Below are 17,847 nucleotides of genomic sequence, written 5' to 3'. Positions count from 1 at the left end.
AGTATTTTTATTATTAATCTCAAATTTTATAGTCTCCTTTGTGATTTCTTCTTTTGCCATTGGTCAGAGTGTAATGTTTAACTTCCACAGATGTCAAATTTTCAAGTTTCCTTTTTTTTTTTAAAAGATTTTATTTATTTATCTGACAGAGAAAGAGAGATCACAAGTAGGCAGAGGCAGGCAGAAGGGAGGGGGGAAAGCAGGCTCCCTGCTGTGCAGAGAGCCCGATGATGCCTGTGGATGGTAGAGGCTCAACCCACTGAGCCACCCAAGTGCCCCTCAAGTTTCCTTTTGTTATTTATAATTTCATTCTTTCATAGATGATTAATATCCATAGTAGCTGATCTTAGCCCTTTAAAATTGTGACTAAGATGTCTGATGTATGGTCTCTTCTGGAGAACATTTCATGTGCACTTGAGAAGAATGTCATTTTGCTGATTTCAAATGCAATGTTCTATATATGTTAAGTCTAGTTGCTATGTTCAGGTTTTCTGTTTCCTTATTTATCTTCTTTGTAGTTGTTTAACCCATTTTTGATAGTGAGGTATTGAGGTCAGGCTATTATTGTTGAATTGTCTTATTTTTCCCTTTCATTCTGTCAGTCTTTGCTTTGTGTATTTTAGGGCTTTGTTTTTAGAGGCATATATGTTTATAGTTGTTATGCTTCTTGATAAATTGATATTTTAATCAGTATTAAGTATCCTTGTCAGTGGTAAGAATTTTGTCTTAATGTTTGTGTTGTAGCCACTCCAGCTCTCTTTACATTTTTGAAATCGTTTTACTTCAAGGTAGTTGTGTCTATGATTCTAAAAGGTGTTTCTTGTGGGTACCATATAATTGAATCATGGTTTTTAATCTATTCAGTCAATATTTGCCTTTATTGAATATTTAATCCTGTATGAGTACTGAAAGGTAAGATTTTCACCTGTCATTTTGCTATTTGTTTTCTAAATATCTTATATCTTATCAGCATCTCTGGTTCTGTTTATTTTTTCCTTTTTTTCTCTTTCTGAATTATTTTTTCTTGTTAAATAGATGTTTTTAATGTTCTTAACCCCCCCCCCTTTTTTTGCTATATTCTTTTGAGAGTGTGTGTGTGTCTAGCAGGGGCTTTGCCCTTGGGATTACAGTTAATATCTGATTTTATAGCATTATAATCTGGCTTATTACCTATTTAGTTTCAGTAGAGTACAATAATTCTGCTTTTATATAGTTTCATATCCTCTTACTTCCTTTGTGCTATTAGTGTCATACAAATTACATCTTTGTACATTATAGACCCATCAAGGCAATTTTATAATTATTGCTTCATGAAGTTGTTCCTTAAATAGGTAAAAGAGAAAAGAGTTGCAAACAAATTATGCTATCTTTTATATTTACTTGTTACATTTACCGGTGATACACATTTCTTAGAGGTACTGTGTAAGATCCTCCCATTTCAGTTTGAAGGATTCTTTTTTTTTTTTTTTGAAGGATTCTTTTTAGTATTTTTCATAGGGCAGATCTGATTTTGAGTTCTCTCAGTTTTTGTTTATTGGAGAATGTGTTAAGTTCTCTTTTATTTTTAAAAGATACCTTTTAGTAGATACTGAACTTTTCGCTGACAGTTTTTATGTTTTAACATCTTGACTATGTCATCCCTCTACTTTCTGGTCTCTAGTTTCTGATGGGATGTCAGTCATACTTATGGAGAGTCCTCTGTAATGGTCACTTGACTCTCTCATGATTCTTTGTCTCTGGTTTTTGACAGTTTGATTTTGATATTTCTAGTTGTGGATCTCTTTGATTTTTATCCTGTTTGTGGAGTTTGCTCAGCTTTTGATGTGTAGAAAAATGTTTTTCTTCAAATTTTGTAATTATTTCCCATTATTTCTTTTCCTTTCTTTCTCTTTCCTTCCCTCCCTTTTTCCTTCATCTTGAGGGATTATGTATATGTTGGTATGGTTGATTATTTTCCTTCCAGAGTCTCCGGTTTTGTTCATTTTTTTCTTTATTCTTTTTTGTATTTTTCCGTTAGACTGGTTAAAGTGATTTTTGATCTGTCTTCAGATTTGTTGCTTCTTCTGCTAGCTCAGATATATTGTTGAACCTCTCTACTGAAGTTTCATTTCAGTTGTACTTTCCAACTTGAGAATTTTTATTTAGTTCTTTTTAATACTTAGTGTGTCCTTATTGATAGTCTCTGGTGAATGTTATTTTCATATGTCCCTTCAGTTTTTTAGACATTGTTGCCCTTAGTTCTTTGACCATATTTAAGATAAATATGCCTTTGCTTAATATCTGGGTGTTCTTAGGAGATAGTCTCTATTGACCCTCCCTCCCCGCCCCCCCGCCATATATGGGATGTTATGTCTTGTGTTTTTGCATGTCTCATAATGCTTGAAAACTGGACCTTTTAAATAATACAACTCTGGTTAAATAATGCAGCTCTGGTCAGATCTCCTCCCAGGGTTTCTTAATGCTGTTTGTTGTTTGCTGACTTTGTAAATTCTGCTTTCTTCACCATTGTGTTGTCACCGAAATCTCTGGTTATCTTTGTGGTTATTTATGGAGTCTTCTAGACTCCATATCAAACACCAGACAGGCCAAATAATGATAATTCTCTGGGAATGGGGCTTTAAAAGAGCCTGTTCTGCCTTCTCCCACTTGCTGTCAAGATGCTGATTTTTGCCATAATTGTGTGCTATTGGTTTTCAAGACTACTGTGGAGCTGAGAGGGGAGATGAGAATAGGCAAGGTACCTAGATTCAGCCCCCTTATTTTGAGTAAGTGCTCTGTGGATTGCTACAAACCTTTTGTTAATTTCTAGAGTTCTGAAGAAGTTGATTTTGAGTTTTCTTATTGCCTTTATTTATTTTTAAAGATTTTACTTATTTATTTGACAGAGAGAGAGTGAGAGAGGGAACACAAGCAGGGGAGTGGGAGAGGGAGAAGCAGACTCCCCACTGAGCAGGGAGCCCGATTCGGGGCTTGATCCCAGGACCCTGGGATCATGACCTGAGCCAAAGGCAGCCGCTTAACAGACTGAGCCACCCAGATGCCCCTTCTTATTGCTTTTAAAGGATAGAATTTTCTGAGATCTTTACCTTGTCATTTTCTTAACTGTCACTCTAGTCTGTATCCTTTGAATTGTCTTGCATTGTGCACACAAGAAAATGTTTAAAGGTACATAATACTGTGTCAACTGTCTAGTAACAGTTTTTCCACTTGATACAATGTTATCTGTCATGCTTATTCTTCTCAAGCTTATAATGCGTGGTATTTTTACAAACGGAATAGCATGATACATTGTTTCTTTCGCTTGTTTTTAGAACTTGGTTTTTAGTCTTTCACTGTTACTGTGTTTTGTTAAATGTTCTTATAGCTAAATCTTAAATATATTCTCAAAATTATAAATGTGTAGAAGCGGAATGTGTTGAGTCTGGAAGCATGAAAACTCACTTTTTGGTCTGTAAGACCAGATTGCTCTTCAGGGAAATGGTTAAAATTTATATTTCACCAGTCATGTAGGAGAGTGATTATTTGCCAGCTTCCTCACCCAGTACTGGGTATTACTATTCATTTCATTTTGTGTTCCAGGAGATCTTTTGGCACAAAGGAAAGTTTTATATTCTTGAAATGTTCTGTATCTTTATCTAGTATGGGAGCCACCAATCACATGGCTCCTGAGCACTTGAAACGTGACTAGTTCTAAATGAAGTGTGCTGTATTTCAGATATTACTACAAAAGAAAAGGGTGCAGAGCAATGAATATGTGAAATGAATTCTAGTAATTTTATATTGATTGCATGTTGAAATAGTATTGTGTATACATTGGTTAAATAAGATATTAAAGTTAAATTCTTTTTTCTAGTTTTTTAAATGTGTTTAGTGGAATACTTAAAATTACATGTGTGATTTGTTTTATATATTTATTAGGCAGTGCTAATCTAGATTCTAGACAGTTCTTTCTTTAACAAAAGCCCTGCTTCTTTAAAGCTTATGCTGTTTAACCACAGCATGTTCTCACCCTTTTTAAATTTGCCAGTTTCTATTTATTCATTCAAGATGACACCAAACACTCAGTTTTCCTTTCCTCCCCAAGTTCTGTCATTATTCTGGGGCATTTTTAGTGCCCATATGTACAACTGACTCAATAATTTAGCCTCCCAATTTCTGGGTTGTGCTTGGGCCATCATTTTAATGGTCCCATGTGGGGGTGCCGGGGTGGATCAGTGGGTTAAGTGTCTGCCTTTGGCTCAGGTCATGATCCCAGGGTCCTGGGATCCAGCCCTGCATCAGGCTCCCTACTCGGTGGGAAGCCTACTTCTCCCTCTTCCACCCCCCTGCTTGTGTTTCCTCTCTCACTGTGTCTCTCTGTCAAATAAAAAAATAAAATCTTTCATGGTCCCATGTGGTTATCATCTGGAACTACTGTTCCACCTCTAAAATCTTAATTGTATGGCCCATTTTAACCACAAGTTCACATTCTTTCAGATATCTCATTTCTTTGTTTCCTACCTTTCATCCTTGACCCTGAATCACTTCAACTGGACTTGTCTGCTTCCATGATCCCATGATCCCTTGACCTTTTTTGCACACTTTCTGCAAAATAACAGTTTCAAATGACTCTTACAGTCTATTGGCTTGTACTTATGTTGCAGATTGCTACTGGACAAAAATTCTATGGCTTCTGGGATATATTCACACAGATGTGTGGTCTTCAGCTTTAATCTGCATATAGAGTTGCTTGGCTGTCTCCTATGGGACTCCCAGTCTTTTCCTGCTATTCTTGTGGTTGTTTATTCAAATGTTTTACCTCTTACTGTTCCCTCTCCTCTCCTCTCCTTAAAATGAGTACATGATTTTGTCTCTTGCCCTTAGAGAAAACCTCATCCCTCATTCTAGAACACTGTATCCTGATTTACCTTTTTTTTCAGCCATTTGTCTACTTGATCTTTTCTGTTAGCATTTAAGTGGGTGCAAATCTCTCTCTCTCTCTCTCTCTCTCTCTCTCGTTTTCAACTCGCTCTTGACCCATTGTTACTCTCCAGGTTCTACCTTATTATTCTTCACCAAAAGCTTTCGAAAGGAATTGTTTATACTCATTCCCTGCACTTACTCACTGTTTATTTACTTCCAGTATGCATTTTTCTTTTTCTTTCCCCTGTTCTGACAAAGGCCCCTGATAATGATAAGTAGATTCTTCTGTATCTTTATAGTGACCACTCCAGAGCATTTGGTACAGTTGACCACTTCTTGAAGAAGGCCACTACATTTGACCTCCTTGAACTGCTTCTAGGAAGTACTTTTTTTCCTCATTCTTTTTATCTCTCATCTTTTTCTAGATTTATGTAGGTGGTGGGATGTTAGTATTGTTTCTGGCCTGTTTCCACTTCGTGTGCTGTATTTGGATTCATATGCATGGTCTTCATACCATTTAAGTGTTGTTAGCTTAAAATGTTCTGTTTCACCTAGACATTTCTAGAACTTCTAACTTTTATATATGCAAGCTGTGTACTAGACAGTTGTCTCCCTAAAGTCCATTTAATACCTTAAACTCAAGTGATTCCTGCTTTTAATGATTGGTACCACTGTAACCCAATTGTTCAAACCTGAATTTAGAAATCTCAGCCTTACCACTTCGCAGGTTAGCTATAGAGACCTGTAAATACATCTTATTAATTTCTAACTAGCACTGTCTATTAGAAATTACTGTAAGTAATAGATGTAATTTAAGATTTTCTAATAGCCACATTTAAAAAGTAAAAAGAAACAGGTACAGTTAACTTTAGTTCATATGTCAACCAATAATGACTAAAATTTTATTTCGGCATGCAGTCACTTTAAAAATTAAGATAATTTTTGGACGCCTGGGTGGCTCAGTGGGTTAATCCTCTGCCTTCCGCTGGGCTCAGGTCATGATCTCAGGGTCCTGGGATCAAGCCGTGTATCAGGCTTACAGCTCATTAGGGAGCCTGTTTCCCCCCTGTCTCTGCCTACCTTGATCTTTCTCTCTGTGTCAAATAAATAAATAAATAAAATCTTTTTAAAAAAAGATAAAACATTAAAAAATTAAGATAGTTTTCATAGTTTTTTTTTTTCATACCAAGTTTTCAAGATCTGACATGTATTGTGCACTTAAGGCACATCTCATTTCAGGGTAGCTAAATTTCAACTTTTTGATAGCCGCGTGTAGCTAGTGGCTACCTTAATATAGACAGTAGAATTTTAGCTTCTATTTCTCTTCATCCTCACTTCTTTCTTGACTCAAGTCCCACTTTTTTCCCTGGGTTACTGCACCAGCTTTTGGGACAATGTACAATGTATGTATATTTTAATTCCAAAGGGCACAAGTTGAGCTTGAAGTTAATTAAGACAAGACCAAATGTTTGTCTTTGAAATTTAAAGTGTTGTCATTCTGAGAACTCTTACAGTTCATCTTCAGTTTCTTGTTAGTGGTAGTTTTCTAAAATAAGAATACAGTTCTGCATGTAAATTAATGTGATTGTGTATTCTTATGCTTCAAGTCCTTTAATGTTCTCCTTAAGCTTTCAAGATGAAGTCTAACCTAAGTTCCTTAGTGTGACTGACAGTAATCTTCATGATCTGGCTTTTGTTCTAGTTTCCTATGCTATAGCTCCCAGGCCTTGAAACTGAGATGTATTAAATTTGTAGTTCCCATACAGAATCATGCTCTCCTTTTTTGCTTTTGAGCCTTTGCAGTTACCAACTAGTTTGCTTGAGACCCATATTTTCCAGCACCTACCCACATTTCTCATCAGACTAAGGTGTGCTAGTCCTTCAGGAGCTGAAGGATCTGACCTCTCCCCAACCCCCACTTTTTTGTTCTATAGCCATCCTGTATGTTTGCCTAGATCACAGTATTTTATCACTGTGTTGTTATGATTGTCTTTTAATTTACCTGACCTTAGGTTCTTGGTTTCATAAGCAGGGAACTTGTTTTTATCAACTTTTGTGTACTTAATTGCTAGTACATACATTGTGAAGGTCCAGTAACTATGTTGATTGAATGAGAGTAATTCTTTGTAAGTAGAGATTAGATTCCAAGTTCAGAGTAAAGAAAAAAAGTTTTAAATGTTATCTTATTCTTACACGTATTCATATAATTAAATATTAAAATACTTTAAGCACATTAACTAGGAATCCAAAATAGAGAAAATAAAAGTTAGTTTCATCAGTACATAATTGCTCATCTCAGTGAAAAGGGAAGAGCTGGGGCAGGCAAATTAAGACATGAACTTTTCAAAAAGATCAGGGTGAGGGGACATTAAAGCCGACATTTAGGACATAACCATGCAAATCTTGTAACATTTAAGTGTTCTTGTTGTATTAAATCTGAAATCTAGGTATTTTTGTACCAGTTATATTTAGAATATTTAAATCATTTACATGGTGGCATTCTTTAATTTTTCCATTGGGTTATATAAGACTAAAACAGATATATATATATGTATATATATATATATATATATGTATATGATGTAAGGCTTTTAAGAATACTAAGGAATAGACAAAAGTGTTTAGAGTTGCTTAAATTTTAGAAGAAACTTAATTTTTGTCCATGTGTAAAACAATGTACAATGTATCTTTTAATTCCAAAGGGCACAAATTGAACTTAAGTTAATTAAGAAAAGACCAAATGTTTGTCATTGAAATTTAAAGTTATGGATAAAAATCTTGGATCTTTCTAGCATGATTTTTTTAAATTGCAGTTATTAAGGAGAGAAACAATTGTGGTGTTACTAAGGTAATTTGGGGTTGAATGTCTCATTTTGTAAAGATGAGGGAAGTTGAAGGTTTTGTTTTACATCTTAGCTTGGATATGTTTTAATTTTCCTCAAAATCTGATTTTTGTCAGGCTTCCTTTCTGTTATAATTCCCCTTGCTCAATTGCGTTTTTGTTATGGAAATGTATATTTGGCATTTTCAAAATAAATTACTGCTTTTCTTTTTTGGAAAATTTATTAAAACATATTAATATTCAGACCTTTAAAAACGATAATGGATTTCAGATGCCAAGATTTTCATAACTTTATTCCTTGTAATCGTAACAAGTGGCAAGAGAAGGTAAAGTGTTCTTAGGGGTTCCAATAATCTATCAGTTAGAACCTATTTGAAGCATCTTGTTCTTCAAATATAATTGATTTCTAGAAATAAGGTTAAATAAGTTAAACACTAAAATTACTGGATATTGTATTTAAGTTGATATTTCCACAGGCAGTGAAGTAACAAGCAGTAAATTGTTGTGATTTGGTTTTCTTAAATAAGAATTTTAACATAGAAATTTGGCATAGTAACTAAAAGAATTTTTTAAATGTATGCCTTTAGAAAAGATGATTTGATAACTGTTTCTTCTTATGCAACTCATGTTTCAAATCCAGTAATACTTTGAAGAGCTTAAGGTATTTTGGTAGAAGCCTGCATGAGAATATACTTTTATCTTTATTCACATGCTTATAAGAGTCACAGTTATATCACTCATATCTATAAATAATGTTTCTTATTCAGAGATTATATTTCACACTGGTACTGTGAACATTTTATTTGCCCAGGAAAAGAATCAGTGGGTGGTTAAGTCTTCTGAATTACAGACTGTGGTTGATTTTAGAATTTGGGATGAGGAATGATTCTTATGAAATGTGAAAGAAAAGTCTATATGTTTTAGTCAACCAATGTTATGTTATTGGTATAATCCCAAAGTCTTTTGGGAGGGGGGTGGACGCAATTTTTTCCTTAGAAGGAATTTTCTTAAAAATATATATTTAGCCATTTAGCTTTTTAAAATCTCTCTCATGTATTGGCATTTTGCTAGGAATATAGAGATGTGTAGAACATGGTTTTCTCCCTCTGGGAAATAATTATAGAGGGCTGATAAGTAATGTGTTAAATTTTAAAATAATTTAATTTTGGGGTGCCTGGGTGGCTTAGTGGGTTAAGCCTCTGCCTTCAGCTCAGGTCGTGATCTCAGAGTCCTGGGATTGAGCCCCGCATCAGGCTTTTTACTCAGCAGTGAGCCTGCTTCCCCCTCTCTCTGCCTGCCTCTGCCTACTTGTGATCTCTCTTTCTGTCAAATAAATAAATAAAATCTATAAAAAAATTTAATTTAAAACATAGAATTATTTAAAGTGTTATATTTATGTGCAAAAAATTGTTTACCCTCATCCTACTCATTCTTCTTCCTCACTATGTTACTGAAACTGCTCTTATCCAAACCAGTAACCTCCTTAGTTTTATGTTTATGTCTCTTTGGTTATGTTTTATGGTTATGTTTTTGGTATTTCATTTGACCTTTCAGTGGCATTTAACACAGTTGAGTGACCTTGAGCCATTCCTGGTGTTCCTTCTTGCTGACTGATCTTTCTCACCCCTGTCTGTCATCTCAGTGTTAGAGTGCTCCAGGTCTCTGGCTACCCCCCCAGTCTCTAGTTTCTCCTTGAGAATCCAACCCTCTTCTAATACTGCTTAAGTGCTTATGACTCCTAAATCTATGTTTTCAGCACCAATCAGCCCTGCAGTTTCTGGACTTACGTATTTAACTGCCTACTGGCCTTCTTGAATGTATAATGCACACATCAAACATCACACATTCAAAGCTGTTTTTGATTTTGACAGTTTGGGCCCTCACTGCCTAATTTTTAATTCCCATTATTCCTATTTTTCCTTAGAAATATCACTCCATTGAGTTGTTTAAGCCAAAAACCTAGGAGTTTTCTTGGTCTATTTCTCCTTCACCAGTCACATCTAAAGTGTGTTAGCAATGTCCTAGCAGTTTTACCTTCAAAACACATTCTGAATCCTTCTTATCTCTTCTTGTAACCACACCATCTAAATTCAGTATACCCTTTCTTTCTTGGACTATTGCAGTAGACTTCTTACCAGTTTTCTTATTTCCACTTCTTCTCTTAGCCCTGAGAGCTATCTTTAAAACACAAATCAGGTCAGGTCACTTGCCTGTGTGCAACCCTCTAGTGGCTTCCCATCATGCCTAAAATAACATCCAAATTTCTTACTTTGGCTTGGTCCCACATGATCTGGCCTCTGCCTGCCTTTCTGACCTCATTTTCATCATTTTTCGGCCTGATCCACCACTTTCTTCATTGTAGTTCTTGTAACCTCTTTTTGGCCTAAAATTACTAAGTTCATCTCTACTTTAGGTCCCAGCCCTTTGCCTAGAAATCTTTCCTCCCTTTTCTTAATCCATTCCCAATATTGTACTATATGCCAAAGACTGTTCTAGGACTTGAGGATAAAGCAATGAATAAGACACAGGGACATACTCTTTGGCATTTTTCTTATGCCTTTTGTCTGGAGCGTTCCTTGAATATGCAACCTAAAATAATCTCTCTGAAACTTTTTTCAACTCTCCCAGATGGCGGCTTCTTTTTTTGATGCCACATTTTATGTGGTTTATTTAATATCTACCTTTAAGGAGCTCACATTGTAGTTGGAGGTGGAATAGGGTGGAGAGTGCAATAAATATGGTGAGTAAAATGTATGTTAGATGATAAAAAGTGCTAAGTAGAAAAACATAAAGCTACAGCAAAGTACAGAGGAGAATGGAGTTGTAATTTTAGATGGGTGGTCAGGGCAGGCCTCCGTGAAGTTGACATTTGAATATCATCATGTGTTCCAGGTTGTGATATAACTCGTAGATTTGTGTCAATATAAAATAAAAATATACAGTTTTCACAGACTTTTTGTCCAAAGTAAATCTACTTTCTTCTCTATGCTTCGTTAGTTGCTTTCAGTTTTCACAGCTCACATTAACTTCATCTTCCCATTTGTTGCTTGCTATCTTTAGCTTCCTTCCCTTTCCTGTATCCACAAGTCTGTGTTTCTTCCAATTCTGAACTTTAATCAATAGAACTTGAAATACAGTACTGTATAAAAGTTTCTAACTAAAATGTTTGCATTTATCTTATATAGACGGTCTTTTTTTTTTTTTTTTAAAGATTTTATTTATTTATTTGACAGAGAGAGAAATCACAAGTAGATGGAGAGGCAGGCAGAGAGAGAGAGAGAGGGAAGCAGGCTCCCTGCTGAGCAGAGAGCCCGATGCGGGACTCGATCCCAGGACCCTGAGATCATGACCCGAGCCGAAGGCAGCGGTTTAACCCACTGAGCCACCCAGGTGCCCCTATAGACTGTCTTAATTCAGAGATTGACAAAGCAAAATTGTATGAAAGTTAGATTTTTTTCCTTGAGATTTAAACCCTGTCCTTATATACCCTGCTGAAACACCATACATAACAGCTTTTTTTTTTTTTTTTTAAGATTTTTATTTATTTGAGAGAGAATGAGAGAGAAAGAGAGCATGAGAAGGGGGAGGGTCAGAAGGAGAAGCAGACTCCTTGCCGAGCAGGGACCCCGATGGACCCCGATGAGGTATTCAATCCCAGGACTCCAGGATCATGATCTGAGCCGAAGGCAGTTGCTTAACCAACTGAGCCACCCAGGCACCCCCGTAACAGCTTTTCTACCATTTCTTTTAAAAATTTAAGTACAAGGCATAGTAGTAATTGGCTTTTATAAAAAGTTAAGAGTTGTTCAGGAAAGCTACTGAACATTAGTTAAAATTCATTAGGCCTTAATGTCCCACAAAAAAAGTATTTGGCATGTATAAAGCCTGTCCTCACCTTATTTATAATTTATTTCTAACTTGTTGAGTTACATGTAAGTAACTTTCATTTTTTTCCCCTCTATTTTTTGCTATGTTCCAATGGATTTGCCTTTCCTGTTTGGACTGAATGTGTCATACACAATTCTTGGAATTCCTCATTTACTGTTCCTCTATGGATCTGTTCTGTTGGAATCTGGAACACTGGAATGATGGAAATGTGTTCTTTACAAAGTAGCTGTGAGTATATGAGATAATTTATACAAAGATGTTTTCAGTCTAAATTAACTTAAATTTAACGTACAGTTCAATGAAATATGAGCTAAGGAAGCCTTACATTTAATATATATTTTTAGCTTAATGCATAGTAAGCTTTCATATATTTGATTTTAAAATACTATACTGTGATTAGTATCCTAGTTAGTCTTTAAAATTAGCTTTTCCATTTAATTGGCTTGGTTATTCTATCAACATTTGGCTTAAAGATTAGTTCATATGATTCAAAAAAAATTGCTAAAAGTTGGTGGATGGATTTTGTTACATGTGATGCTAGTGAGGAATGCAGATTGCTGTTTAAATCCAAGTGTGTTGAGTTAATGCTTTGATTTCATGAGTATTTCTTTTTTTAAATGAGATATTAAATGTGTCCTAAACTTTTAAGAGAAATATGTACCTCTTAGGAATATTTTGCCATTGTATTTTAAAGATGACTAAGACCTACCTCTAAGTAAAATTAACCGGTAAGACTACTCACTCAGATGGTCTAAAAACTATGGACAGTTTTTCTCAGCACTGGGTAAGTTAAAAGTCAGATTTAATTACTACACCAATTTAATAGTAGGTTTCTTTGAATTACTCATGAAGCTATTGTTGAGATCAAAGAATCAAAAACCATGCAGAAAACTGAATTCTGATTTTCTTTAAAATCTGGATAAATCTGATGTCCCTGATGAGGGAGGCAACAGGATCATTTGAAATGCTGAAGTGGCGTAATTGGACCTGGTATTAATAGCTTGAAAGATACTGTTCACTGATTGACTTGGCCGTAAGAACTTCTAAGAATTTATGAGAAAATTGTTTTAAACTCAACGTTTGATTTCATTTTATGAATAAGAAGATAAATTTCAAGAAATTCTTACCTGTGGTGATTAGTATGAGTAAAGGGATAATTAAGAGAGTTCCTACTATAAAGGTATTTGAATTTTTTTTATCCTGAAAAACACTATTTTTAAAAAATTTTTTTTTTTTTAGCTGATTGGTCAGAATCTTGTTATTGACTAATTGTAAGTTGAAATCTTTGCTCTGAGGAAGGTTTCTTTGGTTTTTATTTTTTGCCCTTGGGTTTTTATAATTGACCATTATATTGTCAAATCAACTCATACTCCTAATTCACTTTGTCTTTTGCTGTAGTTAATACTTTTATTGGTAACACTATAAAATCAGTTTGACTTGCCATGGATAATAGTTTTTACAGTTTTCTAAAATAGGTTATTGACAGGAATTTGAAATACATGACAGAAGAGTTTTGTTGATACATGAATAACTTGGCCCTTTTTACTTTTCTCAGCAACAGAAAAACCTTGAAGGCTATGTGGGATTTGCAAATCTCCCAAATCAAGTATACAGAAAATCAGTGAAGAGAGGGTTTGAATTCACTCTTATGGTCGTTGGTAAGATATGTTTTCTTACTAAAATTGGATTTTGATCTGAGTTTTAAGTTATTAATCAGCTCTGAATGAATTTAAGAAGACAGCCTAAATGACTGTAGGAATCATGTTATATCTTATTATGTGAATACATTTTTTAAAAAGATTCTATTTATTTATTTGAGAGAGAGAGAGTGCTAGCTCATGAGCAGGGGAAGGGGCAGTAGACGTCTCACTGAACAGGGAGCCCCACACGGGAATCCATCCCAGAACCCTGAGATCATGACCTGAGCCGAAGTCAGATGTTTAACCTACTGTGCTACCCACATGCCCCTTATGTGAGTACATTTTAAAATTTAAACTGGTGGCATGATAGGATTTATATATTTTTTAGCCTCTTTTTTTTTTTTTTTTTAAAGGTGGCACAATTTTAAAAACAAAGTTGAAAAGCCGTGGTGGTAGAGGAATATAACACTATAAAGAAATTCTCTTCAATTGGTAATGCTACAAAAGGAAATAGTGTCTTGTGCTTAGTTATTACAGGCTAATTTTATTCTCTGGCTTATATACTATAGAGGGGTCATATCACATGAGTATTTAACTTAAACATACGTGCTCTGAATTTGAGAAAGAAGGGTGGGGTAGAGGTTCATAATCATGCAAGTGATTACCCTGGAAATTCATTCAGTGAGTATAAGCTCTGTAGTGAGTGAAATACAGCTTTCTTCTCTAATTCAGTTACATTTTTCTTAAGTGTTTTATCCTCTGAGCACCATACCCTACCTGAAGTTCATTTTAAGAGATTGTCAAAGGTTATTTTGACTGTATGTTGGTACCATCGTTGTTATATTTGAAGAGACAGTATATCATATATAAGATTAGTAATCCTTTTTTTTTTTAATTAGAGAGAGCAAAAGAGGGAGCACAAGCAGGGGAGTGGGAGAGGAAGAAGCAGGCTTTCTGCTGAACGGGGAGCCTGATGCGGGGCTTGACCCCAGGACTCTGGGATCATGACCTGAGCTGAAGGCAGAGGCTTAATGACTGAGCCACCTAGGTGCCCCAGATTAGTAATCTTAAATGTATAATAATTTTACTTCATAGAAGCTGACTCCTGTCTACAGCCATACCACCCTGAACATGCCCGATCTTTTCTGATCTTGGAAGCTAAGCAGGGTCGGACCTGGTTAGTACTTGGATGGGAGACTGCCTGGGAATACCAGGTGCTGTAGGCTCTTTTGAAAGTAAATCCTAAGGATGATGAAACTTTGTATTTCTCTATACGTTTTAAGAAGGTGAAAGGTAGGATAATGGATACACTGTCCTTGACAAAGAAAATTGAGTTAATACTTTGTCTTTTTTGTACTGTTCATTAATTTTTGCTAATTATGTTCAACTCCTATTGTTTTTATTTGGGTATTGAATATTAGATTCATTGAATTAGCTCTGAAATAACTCCTTCATTGGAGGCGAGAATACTTTATCAATCAACTGGAATATTTTACCAGACGATCACTTTGTGGCTGTTGGAAGTGTATGTGTTGTGATAGTTAAAGTAATTAAAGCATGGTACAAAGTCTGCAAACTTGATGTTTGGTAGAGTTGGTTAACTTGCCTGTTTCTGGTTGAGTAGAAGCATAGTATGCCCAGCTGGCAAATTGCTACTGTGAAGCAGAGGTCAGTCTAGATAGATGGATGGATAAAACATGCAGAACATACCTTTCCTTTTATAGGGCAGTTAACATGATCATTACATGTAAAGGAATACTAAATCTTACCTTTACTTATATAACATTTATGATCTTAAGTGACAGACTGTAAACAAATAAAAGATCTTTTTGTAATTTGTAAGAAAAATTTCTAGATCTGTTAGAACTATAACAATTTAAAAAATTTTTCAATATTAAAATTTTAGTTTGAAGAGTGACTTCTTGAACATATACTTAGTAGAATAATATCTCGGGATCAAGGCCAGATATTTGGTTTAAAAATCTCGAACATTTTTCCAGGTGAAAAAAAATTCAAGTCAGCTGAAATGATTTTAGAGGAAATAGGGAAAGTATCTTACTAGTTTGTGAAATACAGCTTTTGTCTTTTCTTTTTCTCAATATGACTTCAGTTGAGATTAAAGGAGAATGGGTGTTAATATCCTGACCCACTTCACCTTGAATGTTATTGTTTAGTTAGCTGTCTCTGTATAGACTTGTTGAATGCAAGGAGTGAATCTTTTCATCTACGTAGTTGAGGAGTGTCTAACACATAGTCATCTTTTAAGCAAGTGTCTAATACTTGGTTGGTTTTTCTGACTTTAAGCCAAATATAACAGTATTGTTTGCAAATCACAGAAAGCTAAAGCTAACCTTGCTTTATTATTCTTAACTGTGGGTTCTTCCTTATAAGCTAGTTCCTCATTTTTTTTTTTTAATTTAAATTTTACTTAGTTAACATGCAGTGCAGTAATGGTTTCTGAGAATTAAATGACCATCACATACAACACCCAGTGCTCATCACAAGTGCCTTCCTTCATACCCATCACCAATCAGTCCATCCCCCATCAACCCTCAGTTTGTTCTCCATCCTTAAGAGTCTCCTATGGCTTGTTTTCCTCTCTCTTTTTTTTTTTACCCCCTTCCCATACATATGTCTGTTTTCTTTCTTAAATTCCACATATAGGTGAGATCATATGGTATTTATCTTTCTCTGACTTATTTTATTTAGCATAATATACTCTAGCTCTATCCACATCATTGCAAATGGCAAGATTTCATTCTTTTGATTGCTGAGTAATATTCCATTTGTGTGTGTGTGTGTCACACATATATGTACGTACACATCTTCTTTATCCGTTCATCAGTGGATGGACATTTGGGCTGTCTCCATAGTTTGGCTATTGATGATAGTGCTTCTGTAAACCTCAGAGTGCATGTAGCTCTTTGAATCTGTATTTTTGTATCATTTGGATAAATACCTAGTAGTGTAGTTGCTGGGTCATAAGGTAGTTCTATTTTTAACGTTTTGAGGAACCTCCGAACTTCTCCAGAGTAGCTGCATCAGTTTGCATTCCCACCAACAGCGCAAGAGCGTTCGCCTTTCTCCACATCCTTAGCAGCACCTGTTGTTTCTTGTGTTGTTAGTTTTAGCCATTCTGTAAGTCCTCAGTTTTGAGATATAAACTCAGAATAGTTTTAGTTTTTATAAGGATTCTTGATTTAAGACTTATATATTGATACAAACTGAAAATCTATATTAACATTTGATTTCTTTGAAACTTCTTTGTTGGAAAACCTTTATCCAATAACCTTGCCTCAAAAAAGCAGAATTTATTGAGTACTTATTTAAGTGCCTTCTTTGTATCAGGGAGGCATAGTGTATATTCCCATATCTTAAAGGAATTTATAATTTAGACAACATAAAGTACACATAAAAAGGTAAGTAACATTTCTGGGAAGTATATATGAATCAATGGAGTCATACAAAATCAAGGGTCATAGAAGTTGAAGGATTTGGAGAACTTGTCCCTGGTTAGAGATTATTTCTGCCTTATTTGAGAAGGAGAGGTATTAGGACAGATTTTTAAAAGAACAGAATTGGGATAGACATTTAGTGGTTGGTCCACTTGGGAAGAAATAGCCAATACCTGCATAACCTTTTATGTATCAGGCAGTGTTCTGAGTGTGTACCTCACTCATACCTTAACAACGATCCTATGAAGTCGGTATTTCTATTCCCATTTTAGAGAGGGAGAAACTGAGGCATAGAGAGATTAGTTACTTGCCCCTGGTCACATTGCTAAGCAAATGGTAAAACCAAACTCAGTCTACTTCTCAGTCTGGTGTGTTCTTAAGTACTATGCAGAGGCTCATTTGAGGGTATTGGATAAAGTGTGCCCAGTATGCCTTGAACTTATATGATTTCATCTGGATGTTATGTTTTTCCTAAAAAAAAAAAAAAATGAAAGAGAGAAAAGAGAGGGAATAGCGGGGCAGGAATGATTGAGAATTAGAGAATTTAAATACTTGTGTGAGCAGTTTTTTTCTTCCATTGCACTGGAAAGAGTTGTGTGGCCTAGGGCAGGCATGAAGTGGGAGAGGTGAATTTTCTATTTCCCCAGTCATTTTCAGCTCCCACATACTTTCATATTGTGAATATTTTACCTTGCTGAATGTTAGTGTAGTGACAATATGGTGCACTAATATAAACTAGTTACTTTATATATTTTCAGACACAAGTATCTGTGTTGGTATAGGAATAAAAACACGTTGTCAGTTTTGTATGTAATTGTGGTTTATACATGATACAGGGGTTTAAATTTGATTGAATAAGATTAAATTTGCCCGAACATTGATTTTACCCATAAGGTATGACGTTATAATAGTTGAAAATTAGGCTGGAAAGGTAGGCTAGCCTAGATTTTGAAGAACTTGATTGCCACCAAGATAAATAGATTGGAATTCTTTTTTTTTTTTTTTTTAAAGATTTTATTTATTTATTTGACAGAGAGAGAGAGAGAGAGATCACAAGCAGGCAGAGAGGCAGGCAGAGAGAGAGGAGGAAGCAGGCTCCCTGCTGAGCAGAGAGCCCTCT

At 35.2% G+C, this 17,847-nt stretch overlaps 1 protein-coding gene and 1 non-coding gene across 3 annotated transcripts in view; both read left to right on the top strand.

Annotated features, from left to right (window-relative positions):
• Positions 1-17,847, top strand: part of SEPTIN7 (septin 7) — a 109,850-nt gene that overhangs the window by 21,094 nt on the left and 70,909 nt on the right. Inside the window, exons 1-2 of one of the 2 annotated variants that reach the window (XM_059396581.1) lie at positions 11,815-11,860; positions 13,188-13,290. The exons of the other annotated variant lie outside the window; for it this stretch is intronic. Coding sequence (XP_059252564.1) covers positions 13,281-13,290 — 10 coding nt within the window. The 5' untranslated portion in view covers positions 11,815-11,860; positions 13,188-13,280. Of the gene's footprint in view, positions 1-11,814; positions 11,861-13,187; positions 13,291-17,847 lie in introns of those variants that run through there. 2 annotated transcript variants of the gene reach the window in all.
• On the top strand, positions 14,380-14,498 carry LOC132016919 (5S ribosomal RNA). Its single transcript, XR_009404057.1, has one exon. It is a non-coding gene; the product is annotated as a 5S ribosomal RNA (ribosomal RNA).

Source organism: Mustela nigripes, chromosome 4 (genome assembly GCF_022355385.1).
Source record: "Mustela nigripes isolate SB6536 chromosome 4, MUSNIG.SB6536, whole genome shotgun sequence".
Lineage (NCBI taxonomy): Eukaryota > Metazoa > Chordata > Mammalia > Carnivora > Mustelidae > Mustela > Mustela nigripes.
The sequence above is the reverse complement of the archived record's forward strand: the minus strand, read 5'-3'. Positions and strand labels throughout refer to the sequence as shown.